The sequence below is a fragment of the Symphalangus syndactylus genome, chromosome 10 (genome assembly GCF_028878055.3).
Source record: "Symphalangus syndactylus isolate Jambi chromosome 10, NHGRI_mSymSyn1-v2.1_pri, whole genome shotgun sequence".
Classification (NCBI taxonomy): Eukaryota; Metazoa; Chordata; class Mammalia; order Primates; family Hylobatidae; genus Symphalangus; species Symphalangus syndactylus.
In genome coordinates, this window is record NC_072432.2 from 91,361,105 (window position 1) to 91,387,901 (window position 26,797).

A 26,797-nucleotide genomic window follows, 5' to 3' on the forward strand; every position below is an offset into this window, starting at 1 on the left:
AGGCTTTTGTCTTAATCATTATTGATTGTGTTTACACTATCAAGATCTATATTTGAAAAACAGAAGGAACTCAGATGTATGTAGAATAAACGAGCCAACGAATACTACATAGTGACATTTCCTGTGGGTGGGAAGCCATCGGATTATTATCCAGGCCAGCGATGAGGATACAAGGGCATCCTACAGAGGAGAGGCACCCCTCTGCTGCCATGATATCATCTAAAATAGCTAAGTTGTTACATGGCCCCCCAACACAAAGACTAAATTTAGACTATATTTTCGAGAACTTTATTGAGGTATAATTGACATGCAATAAAAGACATATACTTGTTAAGTTTGGGCACATATATACACCCATGAAATTATCAACAAAAACAACATAATAAAAATATCCATGAATTCAAAAGTTTCCTTGGGCCCCATGGTAATCTGTCATCTTAGCCCTCTCTGTCATTCTGACCCTCCCATCCTGAAGCAACCATTGATATGCTTTCTCTTATTATATTAATTGAATGTTATGCATTTTCTAGAATTTTAAATAAAATTATACAGTGTGTACCTTTTATGGTACAGGTTCTTTCATTCAGAATAATTATTTTGAGATTCCTGTTACTATGTACAGCATTCATTTCATTCGTTTTCATTGCTGAGTAGTATTCCATCATGTGGTGTATTCATTTCATAGGGCTGCCATAACAAATTACCACAAAATTGGCAACTTTAACAACAAAAATGTATTCCCTCACAGTTCTGGAGGCCAGAAGTCTGAAATCAAGCGTTCGTTTCTTCTAAAGCCTTTCAGGGAGAATGGGTTCCAAGCTTCTCTTTTAGCTCTTACTGGCTGCAGACAATCCGTGTGGTTCCTTTGTTTGTAATGCCTCATTTCAGTCTCTACCTCTGTCTTCCCATCACCTTCTCTTCTGATGTGTCTTTTCCCTTCTCTTCTAAAGACTCTTGTCATTAGACTTAGGTCTCATCCTAATCTAGGATGATCTTATCTTGATATCCTTAACTTAGTTATATTTGCAAAGACCATTTTCCCAAATAAAGTCACATTTACAGGTTCTGAGTGAACATCTGTTGGGGAGGGGTACCATTCACACCACTACATATACATATACTACCATTTGTTTTTCCATTTACCTGTTGATGGACATTTGGTTATTTTCAGTTTGGGCTATTACAAATAAAGTGGCTATGAACACCCATTCACAAATTTTTGTATGGACATATGCTTTGTTTCTTTTGGGTAAATAGGAATGGAATGGCTGGAACATATGGTAGGGGTTGTATATTTAAAAAAATTAATAAACTGTCAAACTGTTTTCTAAAGTTGCAGTACCATTTTACATTCCTACTACCAGTGTATGAGATTTCAAGTTGTTCTATATTTTTACCAGAATTTGGTATGGCCATTATTTCTAATTTTAAATATCCTAATAGGTGTGTTGTGTTGTCTCATGGTTTTAATTTGCATTTCCATAATAACGAATTGTGTTAGGCATCTTTTCATTTGCAAGCCATGTACCTTTTTATTGAGGCAGAGTTTCGCTCTTGTTGCCTAGGTTGAGTGCAATGGCTCGATCTTGGCTCACTGCAACATTTGCCTCCCCAGTTCAAGCGATTCTCCTGCCTCAGCCTCCTGAGTAGCTGTGATTACAGGTGCACACCACTATGCCCGGCTAATTTTTGTATTTTCAGTAGAGCTGGGTTTCACTATGTGGGCCAGGATGGTCCCGAACTCCCGACCTCAGGTGATCCGTTTGCGTAGGCCTCCCAAAGTGTTGGGATTACAGGCATGAGCCACCGCATCCAGTCCCAAGCCATATATCTTTGATGGAATGTCTGAACAAATATTTTACCCATTTTATAATTGGGTTTCTTGTTTTATAATAATAGATTAAGTTTTGTGTGTTTGTTTATTCTGGATTCAATTCCTTAATCATATATGTGAATTGCAATTGTTTCTCTCAGTTTGTTTTTTAGGAAGAGGAAAATCTTTAATTTTGATAAAGTTCAATGTATCAATTTTTCTTTTTAGAAATCTTTGCCTATCCCAAGTTTGCCAAGTATTTTTCTAAGGTTTTCGTCTAGAAGTTTTATAATTTCAGATTTTTTAGGCTTTACTTTTAGTTCTATGATTCATTTTGAGTTAATTTTTGAAGTGGTGTGAAACATATCATAGATAGAAGTTCTCCCTTGTTGATATTCAATTAGTCCTGCACTTTTTTTTTACAAGACAGTCTCTTCTCCCCAACTGCCTATGTACTTTTGTTGAAAAACAATTGACCATATGTTCAAGAGTCTATTTCTAGACTTTCTATCTGTTCTATTTGTCTATTTTTCTGTCTTTATATCAATACTGCATTGTCTTAATTGTTATAGCTTTACAATGTCTTGAAGTCAGGCAGTGTAAGACCTTTGACTTTGTTCTGTTTCAAATCGTATTGGCTATTCTAGATAATTTACATTTCTATGGGAATTTTAGAATCTTTTTGTCAATTTCTACATAAAGACCTGCTGGGATTTTGAGTACAATTGTATTGAAACTATAAATCAAACTGGGGGGCACTGACATCTTTAATATTGAGCTTTTTTATGCATTAATGTATATCTCTAGCTCTTTTTAAAATGTAACTTTTAAGTTCAGGGGTACACGTGTAGGTTTGTTATGTGGATAAACTTGTGTCATGGGAGGTTTGCTGTACAGATTGTTTCATCACCCAGATATTAAACCTAGTACCCATTAGTTATTTTCCCAATCCTCTCCCTCCTCTCACCCTTCACCCTCTGTTAGGCCCCAGTGTGTGTTGTTCCTCTCTATGTATCCATGTGTTCTCACCATTTGGCTCCCACTTGTAAGTGAGAACATGTGGAATTTGGTTTTCTGTTCCTGTGGTAGTTTGCTAAGGATAATGGCTTCCAGTTCCATTTATGTTACTGCAAAGGACATGATCTAGTTCTTTTTTTTTGTGGCTGCATAGTATTCCATGGTGTGTATGTACCACATTTTCTTTATCCAGTCTATCACTGATAGGTGTTTAGGTTGATTTTATGTCTTTGTTATTTTGAATAGTGATGCAATGAACATATGCATGCATATGTCTTTACACTAGAACAATTTATATTCCTTTGGTTATATACCCAGTAGTGAGATTGCTAGGTTGAATGGTATTTCTGTTTTTAGGTTTTTGAATAATTGCCACACTTTCTTCCAGAGTGGTTGAATGAATTTACACTCCCACCAATAGTGAATAAGCATTCCTTTTTCTCCACAACCTTTCCAGCATCAGTTATTTTTTGACTTTTTAATAATAGTCATTCTGTCTGGTGTGAGATGGTGTCTCACTGTGGTTTTTAATCACATTTCTTTAATGATCAGTGATGTTGAGTTTTTTTTCATATAATTCTTGGCTGCATGTATGTCTTCTTTTGAGACATGTCTGTTCATGTCCCTTGCCCACTTTTTAATGGGATTGTTTGTTTTCTTGTAAATTTGTTTAAGCTCCTTATAGATACTGCATTAGACGTTTGTCAGATGCATAGTTTGCAAATATTTTCTCCCATTCTGTCAGTTGTCTGTTTACTCTGTTGATAGTTTCTTTTGCTGTGCAGAAGCTCTTTAGTTTAATTGAATCCCATTTGTCAATTTTTGCTTTGATTGCAATTGCTTTTGGCATTTTTGTAATGAAATCATTGCCTGGTTCCTATGTCCAGAATGGTATTGTGTAGGTTGTAATACAAGGCTTTTATAGTTTTGGGTTTTACATTTAAGTCTTTAATACATCTTGAGGTAATTTTTGTATATGTAAGGAAGGGGTTCAGTTTCAATCTTCTGCATATGACTAGCCAGTTATCCCAGCACCATTATTGAATAGACAGTCTTTTCCTCATTGCTTGTTTTTGTCAGCTTTGTTGAAGATCAGATAGTTGTAGGTGTGTGGCCTTATTTTTAAATTCTCTATTCTGTTCCATTGGTTTATGTGTCTGTTTTTGTACCAGTACCAAGCTGCTTTGGTTACTATAGTCCTGTAGCATAGTTTGAAATTGGGTAATGTGATGCCTCCAGCTTTATTCTTTTTGCTTAGGATTGCCCTGGCTATATGGGCACTTTTTTGGTTCCACATACATTTTAAAACCATTTTTTCTATTCTGTGAAGAATGCCATTGGAAGTTTAATAGGAATAGCAATGAATCTGTAAATTACTTTGGGCAGTATGGCTATAATAATATTGATTCTTCCTACCCATGAACCTGGAATGTTTTTCCATTTGTTTGTGTCATCTCTGATTTCTTTGAGCAGTATTTTGTAATTCACATTGTAGAGATCTTTCACCTCCCTGGTTAGCTGTATTCCTAGGTATTTCATTCTTTTTGTGGCAATTGTGAATGGGATTGTGTTCCTCGTTTGGCTCTCAGGTTGGCTGTTATTGGTGTATAGAAATGCTACTGATTTTTGCACATTGATTTTGTATTCTGAAACGTTGCTGAAATTATCAGCTGAAGGAGCTTTTGGACCGAGACTATAGAGTTTTCTAAATATAGGATTGTCATCTGCAAACAAAGATTGTTTGACTTCCTCTCTACCTATTTGGATGCACTTTATTTCTTTCTCTTGCCTGATTGCTCTTGTCAGGACTTCCAATACTATGTTGAATAGGAGTGGTGAGAGGGGATATCCTTGTGCCAGTTTTCAAGGGGAATGCTTCTAGCTTTTGGCTATTCAGTATGATGTTAGCTGTGGGTTTGTTATAGATGGTTCTTATTATTTTGAGGTATGTTCCTTCAATACCTAGTTTGTTGAGAGTTTTTAACATGAAAGGGGGTTGAATTTTATAAAGAAAGCCTTTTCTGCATCTATTGAGATAATCATGTGCTTTTTGTCTTTAGTTCTGTTTACGTGATGAATCACATTTGTTGAATTGTATATGTTGAACCAACTTTGTATCTCAGGGATGAAGCCTACTTGATCATGGTGGTTAAGCTTTTTGATATGCTGCTGGATTAGGTTTACCAGTTATTTTGTTGAGGGTTTTTGCATTGATGTTCATCAAGGATATTGGCCTTAAGTTTTCTTTCTTTCTTTTTTTTTTATACTGTGTCCTCCAGGTTTTGGTATCAGGATAATGCTGGCTTTATAGAATGATTGGAGAGGAGTCCCTCCTCCTCAATTTTTTGGAATAGTTTTCTCGGTACGAGCTCTTCTTTGTATCTCTGGTAGAATTCAGCTGTGATTCTACCTGGTCCTGGGCTTTTTAAAGTTGGTAGGCTATTTATTACTGACTCGATTTTGGAGCTCATTATTGGTCTGTTCAGGGATTCAATTTCTTCCTGGTTCAGTCTTGGGAGGATGTATGTGTCCAGGAATTCAGCCATTTCTTTTAGATTTTCTAGTTTATGTGCATAAAGTTGTTCATAATAATCTCTGATGGTTATTTATATTTCTGTGGGGTCAGTGGTAATATCCCCCTTAGCTTCTTTAAGCTATATTTCATAGTTTTCAATGTACAATCTTGCACATCTTTTGTTAGATTTATACCTAAGCATTTAATATTTCTTGATGCTATTGTAAATTGTATTTTTCCCTTTTAAGTTTTGGTTGTTCCTAGTATTTGAATATCTACATCTAGTTTGTATGTTGAATTTTCTATTCTGCAACCTTGCTAAACTCATATATTAGTTCTAGTGGAAGTTGTTTTATGAATATTCTACATAGATTATCATGTTGTCTATGAATAAGCACAATTTTAATTTTTCCTTTCCAGTCTGGAAGCCTTTTGTCTCTTTTATTGTCCTAATTGTACTGGCTAGAATCTACAGTACAATGTTTAATAGAAGTGGTGAAAGCAGATTTCTTTCCTTGTTCCAAGAAGGCCTAAAGAGACTGCTTTCAGTCTTTTACTATGAAGTACCATGTTAGCTGTAGATTTTTTTATAGATCTCCTTTGTCAAGTTGAACAAGTTTCCTTATATTCCCACTTTGCTGAAATTTGCTCATTGGGAATATTATAGATTTTAGATTTTGTCAAATGCTTTTTCTGTCCATATTCAGATTAAGATTTTTTCTTCTTTATTCTGTTAATATGGTATATAATATTAATTTTTGAATGTTAAACCAATCTTGCATTCTTAGAGTAAACCCCACTTAGTTATAATGTATTATCTTCTTTATGTATTATGAAATTTGCTTGATAAAATTTTATTAAAATTTTTGCATCTATGTTTATGAACGATATTGCTCTCTGGTTTTTTCTTATGATGTCATAGTCCAATTTTTGGCATCATAATAATCTTGGCATCACAAAATTAATTGAGAAGTATTCCTTCCTCCTAATATTCCAGAAGTTGTTGTTTATTTATTATTTATTATTTAAATGTAGAAGTCATTAGTAAAGCCATATGGGCCTGAATTTTTCTTCATAGAAAGGTTTTAACTAGAAATTATTTCTTTAATTTAAATATTTAATAGGGCTATTCAAATTATCTATTTCTTCTTGAGTGAGCTTTAGTAGTTTGTATCTTTCAAGAAATATGTCGATTTCTTATCCATTTTCAAATTTATTAAAATAAATCTTTCCTCAAAATTCCCTTATTAGTCTTTTCATATCTATACAATTTGTAGTAAAGTCACCTTTCTCATTCTTGACACTGGAAATGTTGTGTTTCCTTTCTCTCTCTATCCATCTCTCTCCCTCCGTCTCTTTTTTCTGATCAGTCTGATTAGAGATTTATCAGTTTTATTCATCTCAAAGAATCAGCTTTTGATTTCACTAATTTCTCTTTTTCTATTCCAATGATATCTGTTATAATTTTTATATTTATTATTTCTTCTTCTTACTTTGGTTTTATTGGATCTTAATTTGCTAGCTTCTTACAGTAGAAGCACTGACTTTAGACCTTTAATTTCTTATGCAGACATTTAATACTATACATTTCCCTCTAAATTGGAGGGAAATTTGTGGGACTTAGCTGTATCCCGCAAGTTTTAAAATATTGTTTCCATTTGTATCTAGTTCAAAATGCCTTCTAATTTTCCTTTTTGATTTCTTCTTTGACCTTTAAATTATTGAGATGTATGTTAGTTTACAAATTTTGAAGATTTTTCCAGATATCTTTTTGCCATTGATTTATAATTTAATTGCTTAATAATCAGATAAAATACTTTTATGACTTGAATTTTAAAAATTTTATGGAGACATGGTTTATAGCCCAGAATGTGGTCTCTCTCAGAAAATATTCCATGTATACTTGAAAAGAATGTGTATTATGCTGTTGTTGGGCGGAGCATTACATAAATTTCAATTATGTCAAGTTGATTCATAATGTTTTTCAAGTCTTCTATTCACTTACTGATTTTTGGTCTACTTGTATCAGTTATTGAGGGGGTATTTAAATCTGCAACTAAAATTATGAATTTGTCTATTTCTCCTTAGTTCTGTCTTTGTGACATATATTTTGTCAGATGCACAGATGCCTTTTTTATGAATTGACCCTTTTATCATTATGAGATGACCTTCTTTAGCCCTGGTAATTTTCTTTGCTCCTGAATCTACTCCCCCTGATATTAATAAAGTCACTTCAACTTTATTTTGATTAGTGTCAGCACGAAATATCTTTTTCCATCACTTTTCTTTTGACATGCTTGTGGTATTATATTTAAAGTGGGTTTCTTATGAGGCAGCATACAGTTAGGTTTCCTTCTTTTTAAAAAATCAAATCTGGTTATCTCTGTCCTCTAATTGAGATATTTAGTTGACATTTAGGTTTTTCACTCTCATTTCACTCTTTGTTTTCTATTTGTCTTAGCTATTCTTTGTTCCCTTGTTCCTGTTTTCCCTGCATCTTTGTATGAGTATTTTTGTGATACCATTTGATCTCCTTTGTTGGGTTATTAGGTATAACTACTTCTGTGTTACTTTAGAGGCTGCTTTATGGTTTATAGTTTATATCTTTAACTTATTAGAGTCTACCTTCAAGTGATATGTATTACTTTATTTATAATGTAAAAATATTACAACAATATGCTTCCATTTATCCCAACAGCCTTTGTGCTATTATTGTTGTCATATGGCATAAACCCCAAAATATATTATTATTTTCTCTTTAAATAGTCAATTATCATTAAAATAAAAACATTTTAAAAAGAATACCAAGTCTTTCGTAATTACCTTTGTAAGTATCATGTGTGGGGCTCTTCACTTCTTTGTGTAGATCCAGATTTCCATCTGGTGTCATTTTCCTTCTCCCTGAAGGACTCTCCCTAAGATTTCTTATAGTGTAGATCTCCAGGTAATGAATTCCTTCAGTGTTTATATGTCTCCAAAAGCCTTATTTCCAAAGTTTCATTTTACTAAATATTTACATTATTTCACCTTTCTTTATAGTTTTGTTTGGACATTTCTTCATTTTTTAGTATAATGAGTGTTTCAAAACTGGAAATGACCTGGGTTTCTGTAACAATCAGAAGAGGCTGTATGACCCCCAAAATCAACTCCCTGGGCAGGAAAGAATACACTCTGTAGGCCTAGGTTTTTCATACTCTGCATATTCCAAAGAAAGGCTTGTCTTCAGTATTGGTTCTTGGATTGCTCCTAGATGATAACTCCTAAACCCTTGGAACATTCTGCCTGATAAGAGTGTTTTGTATGTCTGAGGCTTTGGGCCATTCTGTACCAGTTTGACCAGACAAGTTTATCTTTATGGTGAATGCCTCTTTTTAATCTGGAGTGGACTTGAGTCTGAGTAACTGATCAGGGTCATTCATATGTACATGCCTATGGTACTGACCTCCAATAAAAAGTGTAGACCTCAAGAGCCTCCCTGTTTGGCAGTATTTTACACGTTGCCACACATTACTGCCGGGAGAATTAAGAGTACTCCTGTGCGACTCTGCTGGACAAGGACACCTGGAAACTTGCACCTGGTTTCTCCTGGATTTGGTGAGATGTGCCCTTTCCCTTTGCTCATTTCGATTTGTACCCTTTCCTTGTAATAAACCGCAACTGTAATTACGATAGTTTCTGAGTCAGGCGAGTCTTTCTAGAGAATAACTGAGCCTAAGAATGGTCTTGGGAATCCCTGACACAGCCTTTAAATTTCAGTGACCTAAAATCGGAAAGGTTTATTTTTTTACTCACATGACATGTCCTCTCTAGATGGGCTTGGAGGAAGGGCTTTGCTCTGTATCATCTCCACCCAGGTAACCAGGCCGAAGGAGCCTCCTCCTTCATGCTTCAGCATTGTTGAGATACGGAAAAGGAAACATGATGAATCACACACTGTTTTAAAAACTTTTGCCTTGAACTGACACATCACCGCCACTCACTTTCCATTAGCCCCAACTAGATATTTAGCTACACTTACCTTTGAGGCAGCTGAGAAGTTCCATCTCACCGTGTGCTCAGACAGAGGACTGGAATATTGGTGAAAGCATTCCTGATCACCTCAGCACCTACAAGCTCTAAAAGTCCTGGCTTGAGTCTTCTACCACTGGGATAGCAGGACCTATCAAGCGGAGAAAAACGATTATAAGAAGAATGAGGGAGAGCTAGGAAAGTGCAATTTCATAATATTTAAGCAAGTAAAGAAATGAAAGGAGAAAGAGGTAGTTACAATTTATCGAGAAGATTTTGGTGCAGAAAAAGTGTATGATTCCTGAAGAGGAGGATAGATGGAAGCCAGCTTACAGGAGAAAGTGAGGTTCAAAAAAGGAACTGATGGGTAGGAAAGGATGTCAGCATGCTTGGACATCCGCTTGAAAAGTTGGGCGGCAAAGATGAGAGAAAATATTTGATAAGTTCTATTAAAATGCTTAAAATCTCTGAAAATCTAAGTAAAATAGTAATATTTCAATGAAGACTAGAGGTCCATGATGCTCATGCATGCTTAATCATTTCAGTCTTTCCAAAATAGGAAGTGAGGCACCATCAGGATGAGGTATGAGGTTCGGTTTAAAAAAAAAAAAAAAAGAACAATCAAGGTATCCTCTGTGGAGCAGGTGTCAGGCATAAAACAATAATGACTAGGGATCACGATGTTGATGGTAACACTAGTATTTTGTAAACATTTATTAAGCACCCATGTCTTGAGCACTAAGATACAAGTTGGGAATAAAATAACTGGAGGAGACTGGTCCCTGTCCTTGAGAAGCTTCTTTGCAGTTAACAGTAACATTTGGGTGAACCATTCAGTAAATGACTATATGAATCAGGTATGGAGGTCAACAGAGAGGTGGCTGTTACAATACAGCAGTAGAAAGGTGGTATGAACAATTATGGGAAAGAGAAGCCTATTCTGTCCAAACACCCCAATAATAAAATTCCATGTATGTTTAACTCAAATATTGAGTTATGTGTTTTGAATGCATATAGCTCAGAGTTTTGACTGTTCAGATCCCTCTCCTGTACCAATCAACAAATATTCTCTAAATCCAGAATATTCTCCCCACTAGCTGCTGAGCATTTGCAGTGAATGAGGCCAAGGGCAGTTTGTGCATTTAATTGACTCCAGCAGGTCAGGCTGGAGCTCACTAGGAAAGCCTCAAGGGCGTCTGCCTCCTTTTCTGCATTTCTGATATTTCTGCTGAGAGGAAGCCGAAAACAAGGTGGGCGTCTGGCCAGTTTCTTCAAAAGTCTGTAGGTGAGGGAAGTAAAGCACAGGCCATCCTTGCCTTCAGCAATTGTTCCTGGACTCAGACACTGGGGAGCTGCTTCCTCAAACTCCTGTCAACTAAGCTTTCTGTGATCTGTCAGAGGAGGGAGAAGCTGCTGGGGCCTGAAGGGACAAGCGCCAACTTGCAGAAAGGAGACCCTGGAACGCCAGGCAGAACATCACTCCCCAGTCATCCTGTCCTCTCGGTAATGATGCTCAATGGGCTCACAGCTGCTTCTCCCGCAGGACACAATTTCAGTGTCATTGTGGAGGTAGAGAATGCCACACAGAAAGAGGACCCAAAGCCAAGGAGGCAGCAGACTGGTGAGACTCACAGCTTCTGGGCACCGAAGCCGAAGCCAAAGCCGAAGCCGACTTCCCCGTCCCATTGGAGGCAGGCTTGGAGGGGCCAAACACCATCAGAACAATTGTCCCTGGCAGAGAAGCCCAGGACTAGAGCAAATCCAACTTTGGGAGACCGAGGCAGGCAGATCACAAGGTCAGGAGTTCGAGACCAGCCTGACCAACATGGTGAAACCCCGTCTCTACTAAAAATACAAAAATTAGCCGGGTGTGGTGGCAGGCACCTGTAATCCCAGCTACTGAGGAGGTTGAGGCAGGAGCATCACTTGAACCCAGGAGGTGGAGTTTGCGGTGAGCTGAGATCAAGACATCGCACTCCAGCCTGGGCCGCAGAGCGAAACTCCGTCTCAAAAAAAAAAAACCAAAAAACTACACAAAAATCAAAAACCAACAACAACAACAACAACAACAACAACAACAAATTGCTTGTTGCATTAATTTGGCACCAAACTTATGGCCCATTCTTCTGAGTTCTGGCCTGGGGCCCTACGGTCACCTCTCACCCTTTACCACCCCCAGCTTGGTCTGATTCCATTTAATTTCATAGTCTATGGATTACCCAGGATGTGCTGGGGATATATTACACAGAGACCACATATTAATAGGGGAGACAGACACAACTAACTACACACTAAACTTAATGCATGATTTAAGAGCTACAAAGTATCTAGAAACCACCAAGAAAGGAAAGATTTTAACAGTAGGATCACATCTAAACATTCAGCATCCTATGAAAGAGTCTTGGCAGACTGGTCCTCATAATGATGATAATATGCTTTCCTTGATTTGAAGATGCACACTTTTCAGACTTTGGTGTTTCTGAGATTCAGCTGCATCTTACAATTGATGTGTGCATTTAGTGTGGTTTATTCTGTTTGCCAAAGAAGAAAAAAGCTGACAATTAACAGATAGTCCAGTTTTTTCAACTGATGGCAACCTAGACAGAGGGAAATATATTAATAATAACACAGCACCAATGGGCTAGACAATATGCTAAATGTTACGTGAACATCTCATTTAATCCTCACAACCAACCTAACATAGAGAACAATTGTCAAAGCCATTTTCCAGGCAAAGAAACAAAGAGAAATAGCTTTCCCAAGGTCACCGCAGGCGAGGAGCAGAGTTGGGATTCAAATTTAACCCTCTTTGGCTCCAGAGTCCATGATCTTAATCTCAAATGCTACCTGTTCACATCTCTCTTCCTTTACTAAACTGGTTCCTCTGCCGGGAAGACTTCTGCCACTCCTCGTTCTAAGACTTGCTTCTCTAGATAAGGCAGGGTCAAATGGTATCTTTCTTGTAACTGTTTCCCTGACCACTTGAAACAGCTTGAATTTTTCCTCCTCTGAACTCCCATAGCAACCTTGTCACACTGGTAGAGTATAACTTACTATACTGCATTAGAGCTGTCAGTATAACTTCATTCCTCATTACAGTGCGAGTGTCTTAAAGGCAGAGACTCTCTCCTACTCGTCTTTATATACCCAGGGCCCAGTACAGTGCCTGGAAAACAATTGTTGTTGGCTGAGCTGCTTAAAAAATGTGTTTTCCCTACTTCATTGAGATAGAGAGAAAGCTTTATAGACTTTTAAATGATAATTTGTTGAGTACAAACTACTGACATAATATTAGCTAAGAGCTTTATATGCTCTTATACTTTCTGTGAGAAGAAATGAGATAATCTGTAAAACACTTAAAATAGCATATGGCACATGGTAAGGATTCAGTCACGTTTTTTAAATTATTATCACTATTTAACCATTGTGAAAATTCACTGAGTAGTTACGATGATTGTTAGTGTTCTATAAATAAGGCAACTGAGTAATAGAAGGTGAAGTAACTTATTCACTGTCAAACAGACAATGAATGACAGATTTTGATCATTTATGTGTATGTATCAAATCTTACCTCATGGATACATTTTTCATAATTTTACACAGCGCAGGGGGTATCTCTGCCTGTTCTCTAGACTTCCAGTGCCTGTTAGCTCTTCTGTACAATCATGCTGGAGCTGCTCACTGATCTTTAGGTGCTGCTCAACTCCAGATTTTCTTGTTATTTAAATCTTTTCTTCAGCCTCTCTGTCCCAAAACCTGGGAGATCTGAAAGAAAAACCTGGCTGACTATGGTTGTGTCTCTGACAAAGACTGCTGTTCTGCTGATGTTTCTCTGAGATCTGTAACAACTCCGTCTGCGTCCCAAGCCATGGCTTTGGTGAGCTGCTTAAAATTGGCAATCAAAACTCTGATTTGACCATAAAGACACTTGCATGCATATGTTCATCACAGCACTTTTCACAATAGCAAAGACACGGAATCAACCTAGATGCCCATTAACAGTGGATTGGAAAAAGAAAATGTGGTGTATATACACCATAGAATACTATGCTGCCATCAAAAAGAATAAAATCATGGCTTTTGGAGAAACATGGATGCAGCTGGTGGCCGTTATCCTAAACGAATTAACACAGGAACAGAAAACCAAATCCTGCAAGTTCTTATTTATAAGTGGGAGGTAAACATTGAGTACACAGGGACACAAAGAGGAGAACAATAGACACGGGGGCCTACTTGAGGTTGGAGGATGGGATTGAAAAACTGCCTGTCTGGTACTATGCTCACTACCTGGATGACGACATCATTTGTACACCAAACTCCGGTGACATGTAATTTACCCACGTAACAAACCTGCACAGGTACCCTCTGAACCTAAAAGTTGGAAGGAAAAACAAACCCAAAAAGAAGCCCCTATGATTTGAAGAAACTTGCAGTAGTCAAAACTTGTCATTCTAAAGTTGAGCCACAAGGAAGCAGTAGTGTCCTAGCCGTAAGGTCTGAAGATGCTGGCCTATTTATTCTAATGCCTTCCCTAGACTTACAATATCGAGCTTTGCATATTTCATTTACTCAGTTACTATAGTTACCCAACAGTATTTTAAAAATATGATACTTGCAATTTATGTTACAAAGAAATAATTTCAATCTTAAAAAGAAAGTCAAAGTATAATTTTGCATTTTTCTTTTAACACTTATTTTATTCTGAATAACTTTCCTCTTAGGCTGCATTAAAGAAAGAAGGAAAGAGATAGAGAAGAAGGGGCAGGAGGAGAGAAAGCAGGCCACAGGCATTATTCTTAGCAATCAGACCTGCTCAGGCAAACCTCACATCTCCTAGGTCTTTCTAATCTGCCTGCAGTTTGTGATACTCTTCATCTTGTTTCTATGTCAGGTAAAAATGACTATGCAACCTGTCCAATCTGATTAATCGAATTAAAGAACTGTCTTGGCCAGGTGTGGTGGCTCACGCCTGTAATCCCAGCACTTTGGGAGGCCGAGGTGGGCGGATCACGACGTCAGGAGATCGAGACCATCCTGGCCAACATGGTGAAACCCTGTCTCTAGTAAAAATACAAAAAAAAATTAACTGGATGTGGTGGTGCATGCCTGTAGTCCCAGCTACTCAGGAGGCTGAGGTAGGATAATCACTTGAACCCAGGAGGCAGAGGTTGCAGTGAGCCGAGGTTGCACCACTTCTCTCCAGCCTGGCAACAGAGCGAGACTCCGTCTCAAAAAGAGAGAGAGAGAGAGAGAACTGTCTTGATTTTGCTTCCTGTAATTTAGAGCCCCTGATTTATTTTTCAACAATAACAGGAGTTCCCTGACCTCATGGTATCCTGATGCTCCCAAGTAACAGAAGGCTTCAAGTACAATGAATCTAAATCAAAAGAAGGCATTTCTTTTTTCAGTTTGGTTGAGAAGTAAAATATCACCTTCTTTGTTTTCTCAAGGTCAGAATAAATGAGCTGTGAATGATTACATGTATATGGATAGATAGGTAGATAGATGAATATAGATATATGATATTATGTTTATATGCTTCATATATATAGTGTGTGTGTGTTTGAAACAGGCAATGTGCAAAATATTTTGTTTTACTCTTTAAAAAATACCTTAGGTTTAAATAAACTTGAGCATAAATCCTGGCTCTTCATCATCTTTAAATTTCTACCTGCGAGGCACTGGGCAAATTAGTTTCTTTGAATATCAGAACATGAATATATATATATACACGTATATATATATATGTATATATGTGTGTATATATATGTATATATACGTGTGTATATATACATATACGTATATATGTATATATATGTGTATGTATATATATACACATTTATTTATTTCCAAATTTTACTTTAAGTTCAGGGGTACATGTGCAGGATGTGCAGATGTGTTGCATAGGTAAACATGTGCCATGGTGGTTTGCTGCACAGGTCATCTCATCACCCAGGTATTAAGCTCACCATCCACTAGCTATTCTTCCTGATCCTCTCCCTCTTCCCATCCCCCACCCTCCAACAGGCCCCAGTGTGTGCTGTTGCCCACTGTGTATCCAGGTGTTCTCATCATTCAGCTCCCACTTATAAGTGAGAACATGTGGTGTTTGGTTGTCTGTTCCTGCATTAGTTTGCTAAGGATAATGGTCTCCAGCTGCATCCATGTCCCTGCAAAGGACATGATCTCGTTCCTTTTTATGGCTGCATAGTATTCCATCATGTATGTACCACATTTTCCTTATCCAGTCTATCATTGATGGGCATTTAGCTGGATTCCATATCTTTGCTATTGTGAATAGTGCTTCAGTGAACAGACACGTGCATGTGTCTTTATAACAGAGTGATTTATATCCCTTTGGGTATATACTCAGTAATGGGATTGCTGGGTTGAATGATATTTCTGTCTCTAGGTCTTTGAGGAATCATCACACTGTCTTCCACAATGGTTGAACTAATTTACATTCCCACCAACAGTGTAAAAATGTTTCTTTTTTGCCACAATCTTGCTAGTATCTGTTATTTGGTAATTTCTAATAATAGACATTCTGGTGTGAGATGGTATTTCATTGTGGTTTTGATTTGCATTTCTCTAATGATCAGTGATGTTGAGCTTTTTTTCATGTTTGTTCGTCACAAGTATGTCTTCTTTTGAGATGTATTTGTTCATGTCCTTTGCCCACTTTTTAATGGAGTTGTTTGTTTTTTCTTGTAAATTTGTTTAAGTACCTTATAGATGCTGGATACTAGACCTTTGTCAGATGCATAGATTGCAAAAATTTTCTTCCATTCTGTAGGTTGTCTATTTACTCTGTTGATAGTTTTTGTCGTTGTTGTTTTGTGTTTTTTTTTTTCTGTGCAGAAGCTCTTTAGTTTAATTAGATCCCATTTGTCAATTTTTGCTTTTGTTTTAATTGCTTTTAGCATCTTTGTCATGAAATCTTTTCCTGTGCCTATGTCCTGAATGATATTGCCTAAGTTTTCTTGTAGAGTTTTTACAGTTTTGGGTTTTACATTTAAATCTGTAATCTATCTTGAGTTGATTTTTGCATATGGGGTGAGGAAGGCGTCCAGTTTCAACTGTCTGCGTATGGCTAGCCAGTTCTCCCAGCACCATTTATTAAATAAGAAATCCTTTCCCCATTGCTTGTTTTTGTAAGGTTTGTTGAAAATCAGATGGTTGTAGGTGTGTGGTCTTATTTCTGGGTTCTCTATTCTGTTCCATTGATTTATGTGTCTGTTCTTGTACCAGTACTAGGCTGTTTTGGTTACTGTAGCCCTGTAGTATAGTTTGAATTTGGGTAGAGTGATACTTCCAGCTTTGTTCTTTTTGCTTAGGATTGTCTTGGCCACTTGAGCTCTTTTTTGGTTCCACACGAATTTTAAAATAGGTTTTTCTAATTCTGTGAAGAATATCAATGGTAGTTTAATGGGAATAGCATTGAATCTATAATTATTTTGGGCAGTATGGCCATTTTCACAATATTGATTCTTCCTATTCATAAGCATGGGATGTTTTTCTATTTGTGCCATTTCTGATTTCTTTGAGCAGTGGTTTGCAGTTCTCCTTGAAGAAGTCCTTCACTTCCCTTCTTAGCTGCATTCCTAGGTATTTTATTCATTATGGCAATTGTGAAAGGGAGGTCATTTTTGATTTGGCTGTTGGTTTGCCTGTTGTTGGTGTATAGGAATGCTAGTGATTTTTGCACATTAACTTCGTATCCTGAGACTTTGCTGAAGTTGCTTATCAGCTTAAGAAGCTTTTGGGCTGAGATAATTGGGTTTTCTAGAAATAGGATTATGCCATCTGCAAACAAAGATAGTTTGACTTCCTCTTTCCTATTTGAATATCCCTTATTTCTTTCTCTTGCCTGACTGCCCTGGCCAGAACTTCTAATACTATATTGAATAGGAGTGGTGAGGGAGGGCAACTTTGTCTTGTGCTGGTTTTCAAGGGGGGAATGCTTCCAGCTTTTGCCCATTCAGTACGATACTGGCAGTGGGTTTGTCATATGTGGCCCTTATTATTTTGAGATATGTTCCTTCAAAACCTAGTTTATTGAGAAGTTTTCTTTTAATATGAAGAGATGTTGAATTTTATCAAAGGCTTTTTATGGATCTATTGAGATAATCATGTGGTTTTTGTCTTTAGTTCTGTTTATGTGATGAATCACATTTACTGATTTGTGTATGTTGAACCAACCTTGCATGTCAGGGATGAAGCCAACATGTTTGTGGCAGATAAACTTCTTGATGTGCTGCTATATTTGGTTTGGTAGTATTTTATCGAGGATTTTTTCTTTGATGTTCATCAAGGATATTGGCCTGAAGTTTTCTCTCTCTCTTTTTTAATATCTTTATCAGGCTTTGGTATCAGGATGATGCTGGCCTCATAGAATGAGCTAGGAAGGAGCCCCTCCTTTTCCATTTTTTGTAATAGTTTTAGGGGGAATGGTGCCAGCCCTTCTTTCTACCTCTGGTAGAATTTAGCTGTGAATTCGTCTGGTCTTGGCCTTTTTTTGGTTGGTAGGCTATTTATCACTGCCTCTATTTCAGAACTTGTTATTGGTCTGTTCCAGGATTCAATTTCTTCCTGGTTCAGTGCTGGGAGGGTGTATGTGTCCTGGAACTTGTCCATTTCTTCTAGATGTTCTAGTTTATGTGCATAGAGGTGTTGATAATATTCTCTGATAGTCGTCTGTATTTCTCTGGGGTCAGTGGTAATATCCCCTTATCATTTCTGATTGTGTTTATTTGAATCTTCTTTCTTTTCTTGTCTAGCTAGCAGTCTATTTTATTACTTTTTCCAAAAAACTAGCTCCTGGATTCATTGATCTTTTGAAGGGTTTTTTCATGTCTCTGTCTCCTTCAGTTCAGCCTTGATCTTGGCTATTTCTTGTGTTCTGCTAGCTTTGGGGTTGGTTTCCTCTTGGCTCTCTAGTTCTTTTACTTGTGATGTTAGGTTATTAACTTGAGATCTTTTTAGCTTTTTGATGTGGGCTTTCAGTGTTATACATTTCTCTCTTAACACTGCTTTAGCTGCATCCCAGAGATTCTGGTATGTTGTATCTTTTGTGCTCATTAATTTCAAAAGACTTCTTGATTTCTGCCTTAATTTCATTATTTAGCCAAAAGTCATTCAGGGGCAGGTTGTTCATATACATATATATTTTGACTGTTAGAAAGGATTGTTTCTTCTCCATTCCTCTAGTTTTAAAATGGTTAGATAACAGCATTAGTGCAATGTATTAGTTCGTTTTCATGCTGCTGATAAAGACATACCCAAAACTGAGAAGAAAAAGAGGTTTAATTGGACTTACAGTTCCACATAGCTGGGGAGGCCTCAGGATCATGGTGGAGGGTGCTTCTTACATGGCAGCGGCAAGAGAAAAATGAGGAAGAAGCAAAAGCAGAAGACCCTGATAAACCCATCAAATCTCGTGAGATTGGCCCCCGTGACTCAATTACCTCCCACCTGGGTCCCTCCCACAACACGTCAGAATTCTAGGAGATACAATTCAAGTTGAGATTTGGGTGGGGACACAGTTGAGCTTTGGGTGGGGACACAGCTGAGCTTTGGGTGGGGACACAGCCAAATCATATCATGGAACAATTTTATAATTGAATCTTCAGAAGATGTTTTATTAATATCCATTAATTAAAATTTTATGTGAAAAAATATCAGGTTATCTCAACAGATACAAAAAGGCATTCAATTAAATTTAACTCTTATTTATTATAAAGGTCTTAGCAAATTGGGAATAGTAAGGAACTTTCTTAACATGATAGAGTACAAAGCCTAGTGTAAACTTTTACTTAAATAATACATTTTAGAAATGAGGACTAAATTCTGATTTGTTCTTATCTTGCCCAAATTCCTATCTAAACAGTCTGGGGGTCATGCCCTACAAACCATACATTCTCATGAGATGGGTTTTATTTAACCCTATATAGTGACTTACTTTCCATTTTGACTCTGGCATAACATTATGTGACAAAAAAGAAAATAAAAGTATTTTACCTCAAAACATGTTTCTTTGCCATATTTTGAAATGGCCTTACAAAGCCATCCTTTGTGGGGGAAAATTTGCATCTGTAAAGAATCTCTATTAACATCTTTTAATAGATAATAGCTAGATCTTTTTCTTTCAGGCCCTCCCAATCCTGAAGAGATGAACTGAGAGTCTAGCACATTTCAAAGGTCTGAATAGGAAACAGTCGTCATCTATTGTCTCTAAGGGCAGCCACTATGAGACTTCAAAAGAACCTTGATTTCCACAATCTTCTATCTCAATCTGAATGTTTCCTTTCTATTGATCCCAGGTCTTTAGACAAACTCAACCAATTGTCAAGCAGAAAATGTTAAAATTTTCCTACAGCCTGGAAGCTATAGCCCATAGCTGCCCCCTCTTCAAGTTGTTCTACCTTTCTGGACCAAACCAATTTATTTCTAAGTTTGTATTTGATTGATGTCTCATGCTCCCCTAAAATGTATAAAACCAAGCTGCACCTGACCACCTTGGGCACATGTTCTCAGTATCTCCTGAGGGCTGTGTCATGGGCCATGGTCACTCATATTTGGCTCAGAATAAATCTCTTCAAATATTTTAAAGAGTTAGACTCTTCATCAACAGAAGTATTGTATTCAATTAAAATAAGGCAAGGATGGCCACTCACCTCTACAACTAAACATTGTATTGAAAGTCCCAATTAATGCAATATGACAAGGAAATAAAATAATTTAAAATTTAACAATGGGAAAGAGAGATAAACGGCTTGTTATTATTTGAAGATGATGTGCTTGTCTACATAGAAAATCCTATAAGATATGCAGATAAACCAAAACATGTTCAAATTCTTACTTGTTCTTTATCTTCTGAAAAATGAAGAAATGTGGTAAAATCATATAATACAACACTTTAAAACAATTAAATGAATGAACTATTTTTACATATATCAACCTGGATAAATTTCTAAAGCAAGTTGAATGAAAAATAGGTAATTTCAGAATGTCACATATAACAAGAGACATTTATGTAAAGTCTTTAAAAACAGACATATGTAATAAAAATATAAAAGCATACGTGGGGAAATATATTCATTTTCTATTGCTGTGTAACAAATGAAATTACCACAAACATAGCAACCTAAAACAATACGTATTGATTAGCTCATGGCTCTATAATTTAGGAGTCCAGATACAGAGTGGCTCACATGGCTTCTCTGCTCAGAGTCTCACCAAGCTAAACAAAGGTGTCATCAGGGCTGCATTCCTTTCTGGAGGTTCTGGGAATGAATCTATTTCCAAGCTTAGACTGATAGCTGATTTTTTTCAGTTGTGGGACTGAGGTCTCTGTATTTTTTGCTAGCTGCCAGCTGGGGGCTGGTCTTTGCTCCTAGATCCTGTCCACATTACTTCTCATGCATTCTGTGTGTCCCACATTACTTCTCATGCATTCTGTGTGTCCCTCGTTGAGCAACAAACAATAGGTCAGGCCCTCTTATGCTTTAAATCTCTTTGACTTCCATTTCTATCACATCACTCTCACACCAGTGGGAGAAAGTTCTCTGCTTTTAAAAACTCATGTGATTAGATTAGATCCACCTGGATAATCCAAGATAATCTCCCTATTTTAAGGTCTATAACTTTAATGACATCTGCAAAATCTCTTTTGCCAGGTAAGGTAGCAGTCATAGATTTCAGAGATTAGGGCATGGACATCTTTAGAAGACAATTCTGCTACCATGGGTAGCAGAAGAAGCTACACGAGAAACCATATTCTAACTTTAGGATAGTGGTTATGTATGGATAGGGAGGAATAGATTAGAGAATGGTATAAAAAAGACTTCAGTTCTATAATTTCCTACTTTTGAAAATTGGAATCCTAAGCAGAGGAAAGGCAAGTCTGGAGGAGCAAGGTTTCTGCGGAAGCAGAATAATCTATCTAAAGCATAAGTAGAGGCATTTATTTTGAATTGAGAAGAGATGTCTTCTCTATTGTACTAGTCAATTGGACTGCTATAGCAAAACACCATAGTCTAGTGCCTTAAGCAACATAAATCTATATACTTACTGTTCTGGAGGCTGGGAAGTCCAAGATCTTCCTGGCTTGTAGATGGCCACCTCCTTAAGGTGTCATCGTGGGGTGGGGACACACACACACACAAACACACAGAGAAAGAGAGAGAGAGAGAGAGCTCTTATGTCTCTTATAAGGGCACTAATCCCATCACATTAGACTTGTAACAAGAAGACAGAAGATCCTGCAGTGATATCTTCAAATTACTGAATAAAAAATAACTCCCTGTTAGAATTCTGTGCCAGTAATAAATCCTTTAAGAATTAAGGTGAAATATATATATATCACTAAAAGACTTGCACTAAGAGAAAATTTAAAAGGAGGACTTCAAGGAGAAAGAAAATTCTCATAGACGGAAGTTCTTATTTTCTTTTTACCTATCTTTTGAGTCACTAAAATTTCTTCTGCTTTGTCTATTTTGTGTCAAGTGTATCCACTGAAATCTCAGTTTCAGCTATTAAGATTTTCAGTTCTAGATGCAGAAAAGTTGAGCAAAAAACCAAAAGTTAAATATGTGGGTAGATTTGAATTATTATTGATTGCCTAATAATAATAACATCATATATATAATAATCACTATTTTTAACATATCTAGTAATTAAATACATGGCAATATTGGCAAGATTATCTAAAAATAAGCCATGAGTCAGTTAGCTTCAATAGGAATTCCCAGTGGAATCAGCTAGTAACCATTTTTAGCTAATGAGCCTAGCATTTGCTTCAGGCTGAGCTTTCTAATCAGGATGGGCCCAGCTGCCCCCAGGGTTTTCAGATCATACTTTGCCATCCCTTTGGCCAACTTAACCCAGCAGCCCTTCTGAATGGCTAGACCTGAGCCTCCTTTGTTAGCATGGTGCTCTTAGTACTGTATTAACAGGCATAGAGAAATGATTGTGTAATTATGCCAGGGGAAGTATGAAAGAAGTTGCTGTTAAGAATTTGAAGGTTTCTAGTTTCCCTTTCTTTGTAGTTTTGGAGTTGTTACAGGATAAGAGCAAAAATGCTGTCAAACTTCAGAAAAGCTTTTTTAGAGTCTTTACTTCCTGAAGCTTTTGAGGAATGAGCTTACATTTTCTCTTTATGCAAAAAAGTTCTTAAAAAACAATGTCAGCTCACAAGATCAGACAGTTGTGGTATATTTTCTCGCCTGTGAATTTCTCCCAAGTTCAGAGGCACACCCACCAACTCAGAAAAACAGGATACATTGTGCACCAGGAAAAGACAGAAGTATGGTAATGTTTTCCCTCTGTCCTTTCAGGATTTTCCCTGCTACTTTGTTCCCCTCTGTTTCCACCACTTCCTGCCATTCTTCCATCAGGCACTTCCTTTCCCTGTCAGTCCTCGCATCTGATCTTTGTTCGCATGGTATTTAAGAGGTATTCAAGAGTACTCTCCCCGCTCTCTCAATGTGGTGTTCATTTGTGTTACCTGAGATGTTTTGGTCGGCTCCTCAACATCACTTCTCTTCCTCCTTTTGGGAAAATGAAACACTTGGATTGGGAGTGAAGAAAAGACAATTGGATGATTCTTCAGCCCCTCAATTGTCTTCAGCACTATATTCAAGTTAGCAATTAAGACCTCACCACTTTGCAGGGTAGTTATTGCTTGATTCCATTGTACAAATGGCACAATTGAGACAAGATCTCTTTCCTATAGCTTGCTGTATTCCTTGTTTCTGGTGCTGAAAGCCTGCATTATGCCAGAAACCTGGAAGTTTGGGGAGGCTAATACTTGAGAATTCTCTGTAAGGGGTGGGAGGAGATGAGGACTTCAGCGATAGACTCTGGGCACTTTGTGACTCAAAAAGAACCCTCTCCCAGAACTCCAAACATGAGATTCAGAAACTAACCATATCTTTACTTATGGATATCCCCTATAATTATATACTCTGATGTATGTGGAAGTGCAGAACAGAGCAAAACACACTACTTTGGGGCAAACCTGTCCAGTTGGTGAAATTCTTCTCTATTACCTTTACTATATCTAGCTTAATGCAAGCCCAGGGAGTCTAAAATCCTCGACTGGCTCCCAATTAGGTCTGTTCTCGGTGAGCAGCAAAGCCCTAGACTATTCTCTTCCTGAGCCACATTCATTCACGTACTCATCCATTCATCAACGTATTAATTTTTTTTTTTTTTAGAGACAGAGTCTCGCTCTGTCGCCCAGGCTGGAGTGCAGTGGCGTGATCTTGGCTCACTGCAAGCTCTGCCTCCCAGGTTCACCCTCCATTCTCCTGCCTCAGCCTCCCGAGTAGCTGGGACTACAGGTGCCCACCACAACGCCTGGCTAATTTTTGTATTTTTAGTAGAGCCACGGTTTCACCGTGTTAGCCAGGATGGTCTCGATCTCCTGACCTCGTGATCTGCCCACCTTGGCCTCCCAAAGTGCTAGGATTACAGGCGTTAGCTACTGCGCCCGGCCATTCATTTGTATTTTTAAATAATATATTTGGAGCAACTTTTGTGACTGCCACAGTGCTAGATACTTTTGTATGTCTCGTTCTTAAAAAAGTTCCTCTCAGGCAGGCCTTTTTGGGAAAGATCTAGTCAGCTGACTCCAACTGATTATAACAATAACTAAACATAGTGGTAGCATTCTCAGAGCTTTTTCCATTCTAAATTTGGATTCAGAGTTTGAATAGATGAAGCATTGAGAATAGTGAAATTGCAGCAGCAGGTTAAAAAAAATAAGAGATGACTTTATTTATTCCTATGACCCCTTGAATAATGCTAACGCAGTATATGTAAGGAAGTCTAGGCCCTGACAGGGTAGAATTTCCAAGTTTGTCCTTTGTGAAAATGTCCTTTGTAAGATTTTCACTCTTTGACCTTCATTTCTAAAGGAGAAATTCCCCCCATGATTTAAGTTTCTTGTGCTGGTGAACGGGGCTCCATCTGGAGACAAGTGGAAAAGAGGCGACCTTTCTTTTTGCTGCCCTCCAAATTATAATGAGTGACACGGTTCTGTGTCTGCATTTCTTGGTTTGATTCCTGACTTTGCAGCATCTTCTGCCAATGATGTGATGTTCTCAAAAAGAATCCAGGTTGCTCTAGCTAGAGCTACACTGGTGAGTAAAAGAAAAACAATTAAAATAACATGGAAAATGCATTCCCCACATGACAGAAGTATTTAGGTTTTCAGAAATAATACACGCTATGTAACCTTTTATTTTCCTCTTTTAGGAACCAAGGAAGAGATCTATATCCAACAGGAATTTTCCAACTCCCAACTTCATAATTCTCACATTGACATTCAAACTTATTAGTCTGGACCTCTGGATTTGAAAAAATTTTTCTTTAATTCTGTGCTGTTTATTGTTAAACTGGGTAAGAAATGCTGGTAGTGTGGATTCGATTCCGAAGAATAGCATTAATGCTGGGTGGTGTTTGGGTAAACAGTGGGAGAGAAACCATAAGTCCTTTGAGAATGAATGTGCCTGTTTTGCAGTATGAACACAAAAGATAGAGCAGAATAGGAAGGGCCAAAATGGTGTAGTCAGTAGTGCTGAAGGGTTCTCCTGAGTCTGTGATTTTAATCTGGGCTGTCAGTGCAGAGTAGGAAAAAAAGAAGACCACGCTTTAGGGTTAGTAGGTAGTCTATGTTTACAAATGCATGAGGGTACAGACAAGAACTGAACCTGAATCTGAATAGATCACATATAGATTGGGGCATGGAGATTATGACTGGAGTATGTTCCCATATCGGCCAACAGTTTCTCATGATCAGTTACATAGCATTGGAGGTCTCTCTGTGCTGCCTTCTCTCTGATTATTTCCCTTTCTCTGTACTCTGCAACTCTCCAATCACAATCCCTTTTCACTTTCCATGACTGACCTCACTTAAGTATTTATTGAAAAAGTAAAAGTCACTGGATGGAAATTGCTTCCTCCCAAACACCAAATCTGCTCCTCTCATGCTGTCTGAAGGATGAAGCAAACATGCTCCCACATAAAGCCGTGCTCTACTTCGGCTCTCACACCCTCAGAGACACCATTTCTGCCATTTTTATCTTATTTTTCCTTCAATCTCTCCCTATTAGATCATTAGCAATAGTTTACAAACACTCTGTAGTAGCCTTAATAATAAAACAACAGCAACAACAAACTCTGAAACATTAAAGAAAGAACACAAAGGTAGAGAGAGAGAGAGAATCTAAGGTTGGGGTCTTGCAGAAAAGATGATCATGGGTTTAGGAAATCTAGGGACAGAGTAGTTTATCAGTTCTGCATATGAATGTTTAGGTAAGCAAGAACCTTTGTGAATAGAGAAGAGGGTTAAAACACTTAAATATTTGTTATGCATAAGAAGAGGCTTCACTCAATTTATTTATCTTATTCCAAATAAAATACTGAAAGCAACGAGAAACCACAGTGTTGTCCCCGAGTTTGTCCTCCTTGGGCTGTCAGCTGGCCCCCAGACCCAGGCTCTGCTCTTTGTGCTGTTCCTGGTGATTTACCTCCTGACTGTGATGGGAAACCTGCTGCTGCTGGTGGTGATTAATGCTGATTCTTGCCTCCACACACCCATGTACTTCTTCCTGGGACAATTGTCCTTCTTGGATCTCTGCCGTTCCTCTGTCACTGTACCTAAGCTGTTGGAGAACCTCCTGTCTGAGAAGAAAACCATTTTGGTAGAGGGCTGCATGGCTCAGGTCTTCTTTGTGTTTGCCCCTGGGAGCACTGAATCCTCCCTGCTTGCTGTGATGGCCTATGACCGCTATGTTGCTATCAGCTCTCCTTTGCTCTATGGCCAAGTGATGAACAGACAGCTGTGTGCAGGGCTGGTGGGAGGCTCATGGAGCTTGGCTTTTCTGGATGCCCTCATCAATATCCTTGTAGCTCTCAATTTAGACTTCTGTGAGGCTCAAAATATCCACCACTTCAGCTGTGAGCTGCCCTATCTCTATCCTTTGTCTTGCTCTGATGTGTCTGCAAGTTTTACCACCCTGCTCTGCTCCAGCTTCCTGCTTTTCTTTGGAAATTTTCTCATGATATTCCTGTCTTATATTTGCATTTTGTCCACCATCCTGAGGATCCGCTCCACCACAGGCAGAAGCAAAGCCTTCTCCACCTGCTCCTCCCACCTCACTACAGTGATTTTCTTTTATGGCTCCGGATTACTCTGCTATCTCATGCCAAATTCAGGATCCATTCAAGAGTTGATCTTCTCCTTGCAGTACAGCGTGATCACTCCCATGCTGAATCCCCTCATTTACAGCCTGAAGAACAGGGAGGTGAAGGCAGCTGTGAGAAGAACATTGAGAAAATATTTCTAGTGTTTCAATAGACTTATGAAATCAGAATGATGAGGGTACTGGATAGAACTGCAACAAGCAGTGCATGGACACTAGGATAATTCCTTGATG

The 26,797-nt window shown here is 37.9% G+C and overlaps 1 protein-coding gene across 1 annotated transcript; it reads left to right on the forward strand.

Moving 5' to 3' along the window:
• The first annotated feature begins 161 nt into the window (after positions 1-161).
• LOC129491642 (olfactory receptor 8S1-like) lies at positions 162-26,784 on the forward strand. The gene is made up of 6 exons (XM_055296161.2): positions 162-296; positions 8,832-8,939; positions 10,695-10,974; positions 24,435-24,499; positions 24,615-24,696; positions 25,788-26,784. Exons 1-6 carry the CDS (start codon positions 162-164, stop codon positions 26,705-26,707), a joined length of 1,590 nt encoding a protein of 529 aa, XP_055152136.1. The 3' UTR covers positions 26,708-26,784.
• Positions 26,785-26,797: the final 13 nt, after the last annotated feature.

Bases quoted from the DNA above. Each gene is read 5' to 3' on its own strand.
- LOC129491642 (XM_055296161.2), top strand. From the start codon at position 162: ATGAGGATACAAGGGCATCCTACAGAGGAGAGGCACCCCTCTGCTGCC. The intron at 297-8,831 runs GTATAATTGACA...CCTGTTTGGCAG, and splicing joins TTTTCGAGAACTTTATTGAG to TATTTTACACGTTGCCACAC. The intron at 10,975-24,434 runs GTGAGACTCACA...CTGACTTTGCAG, and splicing joins GCCAAGGAGGCAGCAGACTG to CATCTTCTGCCAATGATGTG.